The following is a 15,528-nucleotide window of genomic DNA, read 5'->3' on the forward strand; positions in this document are numbered from 1 at the left end:
TGATTTTTGTCGTGGAAACAATTTAGGCCATGGCTGGTTTGTGAATGGAAATGCTATTAATAAACTATATAACGAGGCTACATAGGGCCTACATAGATAGGGCCTCCCCATCTTATCTTATAGTATGCTAGGCACAAATAACATTCTAATAACGATGCTATTACTACATATAGATTAGGTGTATATTTCTAGCGTCAGATGGGCGTTATGTGGGACAGCGTATAGATAGCCATCAGACGGCATGGGCTACCGTGTTAGAGGGAGAGAAATGCCGACAGGTAATTCTAGAAGGCCCAGGTGCATTGGATTGCTCTGGGTTGCTACAGGCTTTAGATCTGTGGCGGGACTGTCACCAGCAGCCTGCAATGACACATTCCACACCAAATATAGAAACGTAGGCCTAGTTACTGTTGCATTGTAGGGCTGTGTATGTAATAACACTTCTCTTTTCTCCTCTCCTCCATAGTTTGTGAGCTAATCAAAATTGTACCTAAGCAATAACAGGAATCATGGTGACTAAGAAAATCCGTACGGAGTACATGAAGAAATTCAAAGAGCCGAAATGGGAGACGTTTTCCAAGTGCTACGAGGACTCAGTGAAGTACAGGTTGACCAGGCGGGTGATGGAACACGCTCACAAACCTCTGTGGTTCTGGGAGGGGTGGGATACCTCGACCGGGTCAGACTCCAGCGCCAGTGGTCGGTCCACCCCCAAGGAGAGGAATAAAGTCGCACCTGTAGACATCAAACTTCAGACACCACCAGTGAAGTCAGAATCAGCCCGAAACCTCCTTCTGTGAATGGGGAACCAGAATTGGAGGCCAAGGAGTTTACCCTCTTGGATGCACTACCACCCACAGGTATCTATCTTCTACCATTGCAAATTATTTTATACACCTGCATGTTGATCCTATTGTAATAAGACTATGCTTTTGAGCTACAAACATAAAGTTAAAAGGTCTTAATTTGTTAGGTCTATACACTGAGTGTTCAGAACATTAGGAACAACTGCTCTTTCCATGACATACTGACCAGATGAGGTGAAAGCTACAGTAGGATCCCTTATTGATGTCACTTGTTCAATCCACTTCAATCAGTGTAGATGAAGACAGGTTAAAGAAGGATTTTAAGTTTTGAGACAATTGAGCCATGGATTGTGTGTGTGCCATTCAGAGGGTGAAAGGGCAAGACAAAAGATTTAAGTGCCTTTGAACGGGCCAACATCCCTGTGAACGCTTTCGACACCTTGTAAAGTCCAAGCCCCGATGATTTGAGGCTGTTCTGAGGGCAAAAGGGGTGCAACTCAATATTAGGAAGGTGTTCCTAATGTTTGGTATTGTGTATAATTCAAAATTCAAAAGGCACTCGCACATCTGAGATATATTTTTTGCAGGTAACAGTTGAATAAAATGAGAAAAAAATAAGAAACCCGCACACTGTTCTTACATTTACATTTAAGTCATTTAGCAGACGCTCTTATCCAGAGCGACTTACAAATTGGTGCATTCACCTTATGACATCCAGTGGAACAGCCACTTTATAATAGTGAATCTAAATATTTTAAGGGGGGGAGGGGGGGTGAGAAGGATTACTTTATCCTATCCTAAGTATTCCTTAAAGAGGTGGGGTTTCAGGTGTCTCCGGAAGGTGGTGATTGACTCCGCTGTCCTGGCGTCGTGAGGGAGTTTGTTCCACCATTGGGGAGCCAGAGCAGCGAACAGTTTTGACTGGGCTGAGCGGGAACTGTACTTCCTCAGTGGTAGGGAGACGAGCAGGCCAGAGGTGGATGAACGCAGTGCCCTTATTTGGGTGTAGGGCCTGATCAGAGCCTGGAGGTACTGAGGTGCCGTTCCCCTCACAGCTCCGTAGGCAAGCACCATGGTCTTGTAGCGGATGCGAGCTTCAACTGGAAGCCAGTGATTCTTGATAGTATCACTACTCTTTATTAATTAAGCTTTACGTATTGGCCTCATGGCATTCGTCAGAGCTTTTGACAAAAGAGCAGTGATACTATCAAGAGCAGTGTATGGGTTTCTTCTTTTTCTCATTTTATTCAACTGTTACCATGCACCTGCAAAAAAGATAGCTCAGATGTGCGAGTGCCTTTTGAATTTTGTCAGCGCTTTTGATAAAAGCTCAGATGAAGGCCGTGAGGCCAATACGTTAAGCTTATTAAAGAGCAGTGATACTATGCAGTGATACTATCAAGAGCAGTGTGTGGGTTTCTTCTTTTTTTCTCAGTATAGTGTATAATAAAACTACATCACTTTCTGCCCATTCAAAGAGTCTGTAATAGAGAACGGGGGCCAAAACGAACCAGATGAGGGGACAGTTAACGGGTCAGTAGTACAACATGGTCCAGTGGCTGAAACGCCAACAGATGAGGGACCAGCAGACGAGGCGTCATCAGACGAGGAACCGGTGAAGACTGAGCCTAAACGTCGCCACCGCCACCGTGTCCCTCACTCAGAACCATGTAAAAGGGACTGTTCCTGTGAAGACATCAAGCCTGCGCCTGTCAGGAAGCCCTCCAGAGCAAAGAGCCAGCCCCCAGCCATCACTACAGAGAAGGAGAACAGACAACTTTCGTCACGGCTCGACTGTGCAGAGAGACACGCGTCATCTGCTAGGAGGTCTACAAATGAGGTAGGAGTGTGTGTGACTGTGTGTGTGAGAGAGGCTGGGCATATGTGAGGTTAGGAAAATGTTTAATATTCATTCCATTTGATGTTATTTCAGTACCAGACTTGCAGTTGGTTTCTTAGGCCAGACTAAGACTATAATGATCAAAACAGGCTAACATTATAGGAATACTGGATGAAAGCTGTGTTGCTTATGTAATGCATGCTTACTGTGCGTCAAACATCTATTCTGCAAATAAGATTGAGTTATTTCAGAGATAATAGATAGGAGGGCATTTTGAGTCTTTTGGCACATCTTCATGGAAAGGATACCAGAGAAACGTATCTCATCATCCAACACTCCCCCCAGAAACTATCTATAAAAGAAGAGTGGTATGTATTTCGGAAGTGAGCGCGGAGCCCCTATCCTATCTCATTGCCCTAACCTCCCGGGCACCTCTCGCTCTCCACAGAGTCGCACATCCGACGCATGCGTCCAGACCAGACGGGAGTCGGATAAACGCTGTTGGAACGTGGACCGCAGGAGGGCACGGTCCGCCGACCTGGAGAAGATACGGCGGTCGGAGTTGGCCGTGGTGGATGACCGTTGGATGACCGAGTACATGCGCTGCTTCTCTGCCCGGTTGAGGTAGAGCACAAGGATCATGGGTATTCCACCACCACCCGTCGACCGTTCTATTTTTAACACCATGTTCTCTTATTGAGGATTGGTTAACAGAACAAAATTATTGGATTGGTTTAGACACCAATTAGGGCCCTGAGGCCACGTAACCTGACTAGGAAGAACTCAGGTCCCTAATCATAATGTATGGTTGATTTGTTAAGTTGATCGCTGAGTTGGCGATATGCCCCTTTTCTTCCACAAGGGATGACACAATCATAGTAGAATATTGCAAGATATGTAGTTATGCTTCTAGAAATTGGACTGGTTTGTACATGTTTATGCTGCTGACTACAGAGTATGATTTATACTGTATTATTAGACATTCCAAGCATGATGATGGTCTTTACACTTCCCTTTAGTTTGGTGGCATGTTTTACATTCTGTGTTGCTTATGTCATTTCAGGCTATATCACAAAGGCAGCTGAATAAAATCCAAAAGTTAGATCAGGGGTATTCAACCGGGAGTACTGCAGGGGGTCCGCAATAATATATATACTAAAAGCTACAGTAGAAAATAGGAGAATGTTTTTATTTGCAACTTTATTTCTCTATTCCTAATATTGAGCAAGTTACACTCATTGGAGCTAATTACACTAATTGGAGCTAATTACACTCATTAGAGCTAATTACACTCACTGGAGTATCTGACATACTGTAGGCTTTGACAAAGCACCCGCTGGTATGCTGTCTTGCCTTGCATATTCATTTTTGTGAACACATTCATTCCCCCACAATTTGGAGTTACCTTTCTAGCTAATAGGTTATGTTAGAGTTTACACTTCCCCTTCCAATTATAATGGGGGAGGTCAAAATAATGAAAAACTATCTACCAAATCTATTAATTTAAAAATGTTGATTAATTCTCCTTGCCATTCACCTGATGATAAGACAAGACATATGGAGGAAAAAGCAAGTGTATGATGGGGGTCGCCGGTTTACAGGCGGGGTTCCTGGGGAAGAATTGACATTTTTTATTTAACTAGGCAAGTCAGTTAAGAACAAATTCTTATTTACAATGGCCTACCCCTCCAAACCCGGACGACGCTGTGCCAATTGTGCACCGCCCTATGGGACTCCCATCAATGGCCGGATGTGATATAGCTTGGATTCAAACCAGGGACTGTAGTGACGCCTCTTGCACTGAGATGCAGTGCCTTAGACCGCTGCGCCACTAGGGAGCAAGGTTGAAAACCCCTGAGTTAGATGAAAGGACCAAACAATTATTGTTTTAGATATTACAGTATTTTCAAACGACTAAAAGCCATAGCCAAGGGGTTGTGGCATAGAGCTGCAGAGAAAGAAACTGCTAATATCCTGCATTAGCTTTATTGTATTATGTTGCAAATTTCAATCTAAATCTAGAATGCATTCCAGAGGATTGTTTTTATTAATATTTACATTAAAGTTCTTATCATTATTGTAGTGGACAGAATGAAATTGCAATGTAACGTGGTAAAGAAATGCCCTTATGTGCTACATTACCAAATACGCTTTTTAGAGTATGTCACTCACCATCACCATTGTCTTTGACAGGGTTTCGTAGGTTGACTTATTTGATGCTTATTCATACTGAATTGTGATGTCAGTACCAAGTTCTGTATCTGTAATTTAAATTGAGGGCTATTTTGACAGAAATGAAGTGTTGTATTTGAAATCTTGGTTGTTGTGGGTTGTGAATAATGCTCAGTTTACATACTTTTCCTATTTTTTACAATGCTTATTCATAGTGCTATTCACTCAGAATGTTTTTACTCATAATGTATACGTTTACATTTCACTTTCACCAAATCATTCACTTTCACCTCTATCTTAGCTTAGGAATGGTTCCTTGAGGGAACGTTGGAATGACGTTTCCAGACCGTCTCATGGGGAACATTGTAGGACCCCAGCAGTTTTTTGGAGTGGGGAAATGGGTGTGGCTTTAATTGACTAATGCGTGTGCAATCTGATGAGACTTCCCTTGTGTCTGCCAGAGGGGAGTCTTTAGTGTGTGTGATGTGATTGGTTGTGGTTGTATGGGCAGAGAGAGCTCACTGTTAAGAAGATTGGACTGGCATTATCTTACGGTCATCTTTATTCAGAGTGGTCAAAGATCCATTGGTGATCATGTGACACTTCCCTCCTATGTCATCGTGGATTGGCAAAACAACCCGAGTCATTCTTTACTTGAACACTGCATTATTTATAAGAAGTTATAGGATTTAATGTCAGGTTATGACCATGTCATGAAAACTGAAGAGCTGGCTGCTTATATCACAGACAGGTTTGACTAGTGTTTGTGTATTCATTGTCCTCTACAACATTCCTTTATGAAAATGTTCATTCCAAGAACCATCTCTCAGGAAGGAATAAGACACTAATGATTTGTCTATAGTCTTACTGTAACTACAATGTGAGGAAATGTGATGTACTGTTTCAGGGGTTTGGAACACACTGATTCAAAACTAAAATGATTGTTTTATATAGGACATTAATTGTTTGCACTCTCTGAACAAAGATTTGAGTTATTTTTGTGTGGATTTGATTTGCATAAGATATTATTTGACCAAAAGTGATATGTGTATCATACCATAGTACATATAACCATGTTTGTGTTTTATTTCAACAGATGTTTACATTTTTTTTCACTGTATTTGTATTTGAAAACATGCACAATGATATATATTTTCATCCACTTTGAAACATTACTGTGAATGAAAATCATATTTGCATAGTTGAGTTGTATGCTTTTGTTTATGTTTATATGGGCATTTTAATAAACAACAACACGCTGTTTTTGCATGACCCCTATGACCCACAAGGACATCATTTGATCAATTAATACCAGTGATATTATACATGATTGGTTTTAATTAGATTTCACTCCTAATTTAGGATATTTCAACCTAAAGCCCTTTCTACACTGCTGCTCTGAGGTCTGTCTGATGTCACTGTCCTGCATTGGCACCAGGGTTAAGAGTAGAGTACAGTAATCTATGGATAGTATCCTGCTACTGTGGATAATATATGGATAGTATCCTGCTGCTATGGATAATCTATGGATAGTATCCTGCTGCTATGGATAATCTATGGATAGTATCCTGCTACTGTGGATAATATATGGATAGTATCCTGCTACTGTGGATAATATATGGATAGTATCCTGTTACTATGGATAATCTATGGATAGTATCCTGCTGCTATGGATAATCTATGGATAGTATCCTGCTACTGTGGATAATATATGGATAGTATCCTGCTACTGTGGATAATATATGGATAGTATCCTGTTACTATGGATAATCTATGGATAGTATCCTGCTGCTATGGATAATCTATGGATAGTATCCTGCTGCTATGGATAATCTATGGATAGTATCCTGCTACTGTGGATAATATATGGATAGTATCCTGCTGCTATGGATAATCTATGGATAGTATCCTGCTACTGTGGATAATCTATGGATAGTATCCTGCTGCTATGGATAATCTATGGATAGTATCCTGCTGCTATGGATAATCTATGGATAGTATCCTGTTACTATGGATAATCTATGGATAGTATCCTGCTGCTATGGATAATCTATGGATAGTATCCTGCTGCTATGGATAATCTATGGATAGTATCCTGCTACTGTGGATAATATATGGATAGTATCCTGCTACTGTGGATAATATATGGATAGTATCCTGTTACTATGGATAATCTATGGATAGTATCCTGCTGGATAATCTATGGATTAATAATATGGATAGTATCCTGCTGCTATGGATAATCTATGGATAGTATCCTGCTGCTATGGATAATCTATGGATAGTATCCTGCTGCTATGGATAATCTATGGATAGTATCCTGCTGCTATGGATAATCTATGGATAGTATCCTGCTGCTATGGATAATCTATGGATAGTATCCTGCTGCTATGGATAATCTATGGATAGTATCCTGCTGCTATGATTAATATATGGATAGTATCCTGCTGCTATGGATAATCTATGGATAGTATCCTAATCTGGATATGGATAATCTATGGATAGTATCCTGCTGCTATGGATAATCTATGGATAGTATCCTGCTGCTATGGATAATCTATGGATAGTATCCTGCTGCTATGATTAATATATGGATAGTATCCTGCTGCTATGGATAATCTATGGATAGTATCCTGCTGCTATGGATAATCTATGGATAGTATCCTGCTGCTAATATATGGATAATCCTGCTGCTATGATAATCTATGGATAGTATCCTGCTACTGTGGATAATCTATGGATAGTATCCTGCTGCTATGGATAATCTATGGATAGTATCCTGCTGCTATGGATAATCTATGGATAGTATCCTGCTGCTATGGATAATCTATGGATAGTGGGATCCTGCTGCTATGGATAATCTATCCTGCTGCTATGGATAATCTATGGATAGTATCCTGCTGCTATGATTAATATATGGATAGTATCCTGCTGCTATGGATAATCTATGGATAGTATCCTGCTGCTATGGATAATCTATGGATAGTATCCTGCTGCTATGGATAATCTATGGATAGTATCCTGCTGCTATGGATAATCTATGGATAGTATCCTGCTGCTATGGATAATCTATGGATAGTATACTGCTGCTATGATTAATATATGGATAGTATCCTGCTGCTATGGATAATCTATGGATAGTATCCTGCTGCTATGGATAATCTATGGATAGTATCCTGCTGCTATGATTAATATATGGATAGTATCCTGCTGCTATGGATAATCTATTGATAGTATCCTGCTGCTATGGATAATCTATGGATAGTATCCTGCTGCTATGGATAATCTATGGATAGTCCCACCAACCTCCATCAATGTGAGAAATATATAACTACTTGTTTTAGTCAAAACAAGTACTCAAATTTGCTACCATATTGATTTGTTAGTGAGGTATTGTGATATTCGGAGACACTCCTTTATGTCACTTTTCTCTTTTAGTTAAATGACTTCTTGTTCGGTAAGGTCATCTGCACTCTATGGTAATGGAAAGGTTCAGTGAAACGTTAGAATCACATACCAGATCATATTCTCCCTCGAGAATACTTCTGACGTTATCATCCTCTATGACCCATGTGTCCCAGTGTAAGATACGGAGTACTGTATGATCCCATTGAGGTGACCACCACAGCGCTTACAAGGCTGTTGTATTAAGTCGTCAGCCTGACACAATGACAGACTAGACAGGACATTTCAGATGTTATGTATGATGAGTACATAATACATCATCAGGTTCAGACAAAGGGCCTCTTAGTATGCAGATCTCCTAACAAAGGGTTTAGCACTGGCTATAAATACCAACCTGTCACATACCCACCTCCGGTAGCTGATGGAGAGCGACAGGGTGTGTATGTGTGTGCTCGCACATGGGTGTTTAAAAGAGACAAACAAATTGAATTTGCAGGTTTTGGGAGAGTGTGATGGTTCTCTTCTGATTGTTTAAAAGAGACAAACACTTCCTTAAATCTTTATGAGTGTGGCTATCTTTTCCTGTATGTGCGTGTGAGTGTCCGAAGTCAATCAAATCCAATCCCCGTTAACACAGTAATACATGAATTACAAAGTAATAGTGACAAGCAACTGCATACAGTGAGTCCTTCAATCAAAGCCAAGCACATTCTACTTGAGAATTCCACCCTCCAGACATCTTCCCGCTCTATTTAAAGCCACCTGGCATTTCAAAAAGCAATAGGGCCAAAATAGGTGCCTTCAGGAACAGCAACAGCCGCCTGGGACTGAAAGGGAGGGGGATTTGGGCGTTAAATATAGCCCCCCACGTATTCCTTTGCCAGCAGAGAAGGACCCCTCCCTAATTGACAGTGTTTGAAAAACGTGTCTTGGGAAAAGGGGTGTGCATGGGGGAGTGGAAGTGGTGCAGCAGTATGAAATAGCTTGAATGGTTGAAGCTGGGTAAAGCTGGTTAAAGAGAGAGAATTGCTACGTCAACAACAGTGAGTTGTGTCTGTCCATAAATGCAGTGGTTGCTTTGAGTGGAGCCGCTGAGCCACAGGAGGTCAGAACAGAGCCAGAGCTGTGGTCTTTGACTTAGGTCTTTAATGCTAGTCAGAGCTAATATGCCAAGTTGACGAGCACAGCTAAGAGGGGGGATGAAAATATTCCCCTGTGCCAGAGCAGCCAGGTCCTCTAAAAACCACCTGTTGCTTCTAGGCAGAGGCACTCAATAGTACATCTAGAATACTATAAAGTCTGCTGTTTGGAGCCACTATGTAGTTGTGCTACATAGTTGAGGAATAGGTGTGTCGACCTACAGTACAGTGGAGTAAATATCTATATTATATGGATTAGGAAACTGAATGATGTCTTGAAATTCAGATAGTATGAAGATCTGAGACACTGTGTAATGTATTCTCTAAACTCAGACCTGTAAACAGAATAAAGAGATCTCTGCCACTGATAAGATATGTGAGGTGATAGAGATGCGCTGACCTTAGGCAGCTTGTGGAGCATGAACTGCAGCTCAGCATTTGTAATGCTTTAGGGACATCTAGTGGCAGCGAATGTCGGTCACGACAACAGAAGATGGCAGGGTTCTCTCCACAAACTCCAACAAAATTGAACAGGTTTTACATTATGGACATATACGATTTTCTTATAACTTTGAAAACAAATCATATTTGATATATTTGGAACAGAGTACACGTTGGAACAGACAAATAATGGATGAGTGGATAGGAATTTGAAGCTGCCAGCTGTTCCTGCCAAATGCCTCACAAGTTAACCACACCACAGCATGTCAACTTTCTCAAGCTGTTCAAATCTTGGTGACAGGATTAAGTGAGTTCATGCACCTGTCCTCTCCTCCCCCAGTAAGTCAATAGGGACAGTACAATAATAAAACATCAAGAGTACTACAGAATATTGGAGGCATTAACTATGTAAAACAATAGAAATAAGCATTTAATTTATAACAAAAAAACAAGATAGCAATCACTAGGGCCGGACAAAATCAGTGTTCTTATCATTAACTTTATATCAATAATCAGTAAAAGTTTTCATGTTTTCTATCATTATCATACTTGATTTGAAATCCTTTAAATTATTTCAGCGTGCTTCAGAAATATCTCCACTTGCAGATAGTATTTGCCAATTAACATTGGAATGCATCTCTAGTGATATGAACCCCGTTCCCCAGTGATCTCTGTTCTCTTTATGGTAAATCTCCAGCAGCAGGGGGACAGGGTCTGAGTCTTGCTTAGTCTTCCTAGGCAGACAGTCTTGGTTGACATCAGAGCAGGGTGAAGGTATGATGGCACTCAGGGGACTGGGTCAGCCACCATATGCCCAGCTAATCCAATCCAGGTGGTCCTGTCTCGTTCTATTAGAAAGCTGCGTACGGCCTCCACCGGAGAACCACTACGATTCATCACCACGACAGACCTGACTAGGGATCAGGGAGGAAAGCCATACCAATTGATCTGCAGATTAGAGTCAGATTAGAGTCAATCTGACTGGGAAACTACAGTATATTTTAGCTGTGTTTGGTTGGGATGTCCAGCAATGTCAACAACTGATACAGGAACTACTTGAACTTGAAAGAGCGATCATTGTACAGTGGGGCAAAAAAGTATTTAGTCAGCCACCAATTGTGCAAGTTCTCCCACTTAAAAATATGAGAGAGGCCTGTAATTTTCATCATAGGTACACTTCGACTATGACAGACATAATGAGAAAAAAATCCAGAAAATCACATTGTAGGATTTTTAATGAATTGATTTGCAAATTATGGTGGAAAATAAGTATTTGGTCAATAACAAAAGTTTATCTCAATACTTTGTTATATACCCTTTGTTGGCAATGACAGAGGTCAAATGTTTTCTGTAAGTCTTCACAAGGTTTTCACACACTGTTGCTGGTATTTTGGCCCATTCCTCCATGCAGATCTCCTCTAGAGCAGTGATGTTTTGGGGCTGTTGCCGGGCAACACGGACTTTCAACTCCCTCCAAAGATTTTCTATGGGGTTGAGATCTGGAGACTGGCTAGGCCACTCCAGGACCTTGAAATGCTTCTTACGAAGCCACTCCTTCGTTGCCCGGGAAGTGTGTTTGGGATCATTGTCATGCTGAAAGACCCAGCTACGTTTCATCTTCAATGCCCTTGCTGATGGAAGGTTTTCACTCAATCTCACGATACATGGCCCCATTCATTCTTTCCTTTACATGTATCAGTCGTCCTGGTCCCTTTGCAGAAAAACAGCCCCAAAACATAATGTTTCCACCCCCATGCTTCACAGTAGGTATGGTGTTCTCTGGATGCAACTCAGCATTCTTTGTCCTCCAAACACGACAAGTTGAGTTTTTACCAAAAAGTTATATTTTGGTTTCATCTGACCATATGACATTCTCCCAATCTTCTTCTGGATCATCCAAATGCTCTCTAGCAAACTTCAGACGGGCCTGGACATTGGCTTAAGCATGGGGACACGTCTGGCACTGCAGGATTTGAGTCCCTGGCGGCGTAGTGTGTTACTGATGGTAGGCTTTGTTACTTTGGTCCCTGCTCTCTGCAGGTCATTCACTAGGTCCCCCCGTGTGGTTCTGGGATTTTTGCTCACCGTTCTTGTGATCATTTTGACCCCACGGGGTGAGATCTTGCGTGGAGCCCCAGATCGAGGGAGATTATCAGTGGTCTTGTATGTCTTCAATTTCCTAATAATTGCTCCCACAGTTGATTTCTTCAAAACAAGCTGCTTACCTATTGCAGATTCAGTCTTCCCAGCCTGGTGCAGGTCTACAATTTTGTTTCTGGTGTCCTTTGACAGCTCTATGGTCTTGGCATAGTGGAGTTTGGAGTGTGAATGTTTGAGGTTGTGGACATGTCACGCCTTGGTCTTAGTATTTTGTGTTTTCTTTAATTATTTGTTCAGACATGGGTTTATTGTGTTGTCGTATTGTTTTTTTGTAGGCATTGGGATTGTGGCTGATTAGGGCTGTGTCTAGCATAGGTTTGGCTGCCTGAAGCGGTTCTCAATCAGAGTCAGGTGATTCTCGTTGTCTCTGATTGGGAACCATATTTAGGTAGCCTAGGTTTCACTGTGTATTTTGTGGGTGATTGTTCCTTTCTCTGTGTAGTTGTTCACCAGACAGGCTGTATAGGTTTTCTCATTCCGTTTGTTGTTTTGTAATATTTATAAGATATTTCATGTATCGCGTTTCTTCATTAAAGAACATGAGTAACCACCACGCTGCATTTTGGTCCGACTCTCTTTCAACAGAAGAACGCCGTTACAGAATCACCCACCACAAACGGACCGAGCAGCGTGTTAACAGGTAGGAGCCACAGGAGAGGCAACAGAGGCAGCAGCAGCAGGAGCAGCAGCAGCTGCAGTGGGAGAGGCTGCACCACCTGGAGAAATGGACATGGGAGGAAGAACTGGACGGTAAAGGACCCTGGGCTCAGCCTGGAGAATATCGCCGCCCCAAGGAAGAACTGGAGGCGAAAAGGCGGAGATGCGCTGGTATGAGGAGGCAGCACGGCGACGCGGATGGAAGCCTGAGAGTAAGCCCCAAAAATGTCTTGGAGCGGGGGCTCAGTGAGAGTGTGGGAGAGTCAGGAGTCAGACCTGAGCCAACTCTCCCTGTTTATCGTGAGGAGCCAAGGAGGAGACCAGAACCAGAGCCAGTGTTGGAGGTGAGTGAAGCAAAGACTGTGAAGGAGTTAATGGGGAAATTGGAGGAGAGAGAAATGAGGGAGTTGCTGTGTTGGTGCTTTAAGCATGGAATTCGGCCGATGGAACGTGTCGGGGATTTGATGGCACCTGAGTTAGCACTCCATAATCGTCCTGAGGTGCGTGTTAGTCGGCTGGTGAAGTTGGTGCCAGCCTCACGCACCAGGCCTCCTGTGCACAACCCTAGCCATGCACGTCCTGTGCCAGCACTGCTCTCAAGATCTCCAGTTCGCCTTCACGGTCTAGCCCATCCTGTGCCACCTCCACACCCCAGCCCTCCGGTGGCAGCTCCCCACACCAGGCTTCCTGTGCGTGTCCTTGATCCAGTAACACCAGTTCCAGCACCACGCACCAGGCCTTCAGTGCGCCTCGCCTGTTCAGCACAGCCAGAGCCATCCTTCTCTCTAGCGCTGTCGGAGTCTCCCGCCTGTTCAGCGCTTCCAGAGCCTTCCTCCTCTACAGCGCTGCCGGAGCCTCCTGCCTGTTCAGCGCAGCCTGAGCTGCCAGTCTGCATGGAGCAGCCAGAGCTGCCAGTCTGCATGGAGCAGCCAGAGCTGCCAGTCTGCATGGAGCTGCCAGTCTGCATGGAGCAGCCAGAGCTGCCAATCTGCATGGAGCAGCCAGAGCTGCCAATCTGCATGGAGCAGCCAGAGCTGCCAATCTGCATGGAGCAGCCAGAGCTGCCAGTCTGCATGGAGCAGCCAGAGCTGCCAGTCTGCATGGAGCAGCCAGAGCTGTCAGCCTGCATGGAGCAGCCTGAGCTGTCAGTCTGCATGGAGCAGCCTGAACTGTCTATTTGCATGGAGCAGCCTGAGCTGTCAGTCTGCATGGAGCAGCAAGAGCTGCCAGTCTGCATGGAGCAGCCAGAGCTGTCAGTCTGCATAGAGCAGCCAGAGCTTCCAGTCTGCATGGAGCTGAAAGTCTGCATAGAGCAGCCAGAGCTGTCAGTCTGCATAGAGCTGCCAGTCTGCATGGAGCAGCCAGAACAGCTAGATCCGCCAGTCAGCCATGATCTTCCAGATCCGCCAGTCAACCAGATTCTTCCAGATCTGCCAGTCAACCAGATTCTTCCAGATCTGCCAGTCAACCAGACTCTTCCAGATCTGCCAGTCAACCAGACTCTTCCAGATCTGCCAGTCAACCAGACTCTTCCAGATCCGCCAGCCAGCCAGGATCTGCCGGATCCAACTACCTGCCTGAGCTTCCTCTCAGTATTGGGCTTCCTCTCAGTACTGGGCTTCCTCTCAGTACTGGGCTTCCCCTCAGTATTGTGCTTCCCCTCAGTCCCGGGCTTCCCCTCAGTCCCGGGCTTCCCCTCAGTCCCGGGCTTCCCCTCAGTCCCGAGCTTCCCCTCAGTCCTGAGCTTCCTCACTCCTGAGCTTCCTCTCACTCCTGAGCTTCCTCTCACTCCCGAGCTTTCTCTCACTCCCGAGCTTCCCCTCAGTCCCGAGCTGTCTCAGTCCCGAGCTGTCCTTCAGTCCCGATCTGCTCCTCAGTCCAGTGGGGTTCTGGGTGAGGACTACTAGGCCATGGTCGGCGGAGGGTGGACTATCCAGGGACGCGAGGAGAGATGACTAAGACATTGACTGAGTGGGGTCCACGTCCCGCGCCGGAGCCGCCACCATGGACAGACGCCCACCTGGATCCTCCCTATTGTTTTGAGGTGCGTTCGGGAGTCCGCATCTTAGGGGGGGGGGGTTCTGTCACGCCCTGATCGAAGTATTTTGTGTTTATCTTTATGTATTGGGTCAGGCCAGGGTGTGGCATGGGGTTTTTGTATTGTGGTGTGTTTTGTCTTAGGGTTTTTGGTGTGCATATATTGGGATTGTAGCTAGTGGGGTGATCTAGCAAAGTCTATGGCTGTCTGGAGTGGTTCTCAATCAGAGGCCGGTGTTTATCGTTGTCTCTGATTGGGAACCATATTTAGGCAGCCATATTCTTTGAGTTTGTCGTGGGTGATTGTCCTTAGTGTCTTTGTTCCTGTCGCTGTATTAGTTGACAAGTATAGGCTGTTTCGGTTTTCGTTACGTTTATTGTTTTTGTAGTGTTTGTGTTCTTTAGTGTTTACGTTTGTTTGATTAAATATGGATCGCAATCTACACGCTGTGTTTTGGTCCAACTCTCCTTCACCACACCTAGAAAACCGTTACAGGACAGGTGTCTTTTATACTGATAACAAGTTCAAACAGGTGCCATTAATACAGGTAACGAGTGGAGGACAGAGGAGCCTCTTAAAGAAGAAGTTACAGGTCTGTGAGAGCCAGAAATCTTGTTTGTAGGTGACCAAATACTTATTTTGCACCATAATTTGCAAATAAATTCATTAAAAATCCTACAATGTGATTTTCTGGATTTTTTTTCTCATTTTGTCTGTCATAGTTGAAGTGTACCTATGATGAAAATTACAGGCCTCTCATCTTTTTAAGTGGGAGAACTTGCACAATTGGTGGCTGACTAAATACTTTTTTGCCCCACTATACATGATCTGATATAGATTAATAAATAACATTGAGAGACTTTGTCAAAA

At 43.6% G+C, this 15,528-nt stretch overlaps 1 protein-coding gene across 1 annotated transcript; it reads left to right on the plus strand.

Annotated features, from left to right (window-relative positions):
* The first annotated feature begins 2,091 nt into the window (after nt 1–2,091).
* On the plus strand, nt 2,092–3,274 carry LOC124003226 (centriole, cilia and spindle-associated protein-like). Its single transcript, XM_046311316.1, has 3 exons — nt 2,092–2,149; nt 2,285–2,646; nt 3,095–3,274. Exons 1-3 carry the CDS (start codon nt 2,092–2,094, stop codon nt 3,272–3,274), a joined length of 600 nt encoding a protein of 199 aa, XP_046167272.1.
* Nucleotides 3,275–15,528: the final 12,254 nt, after the last annotated feature.

This window comes from Oncorhynchus gorbuscha, linkage group LG18 (assembly GCF_021184085.1).
Source record: "Oncorhynchus gorbuscha isolate QuinsamMale2020 ecotype Even-year linkage group LG18, OgorEven_v1.0, whole genome shotgun sequence".
In the NCBI taxonomy this organism is placed as follows: domain Eukaryota; kingdom Metazoa; phylum Chordata; class Actinopteri; order Salmoniformes; family Salmonidae; genus Oncorhynchus; species Oncorhynchus gorbuscha.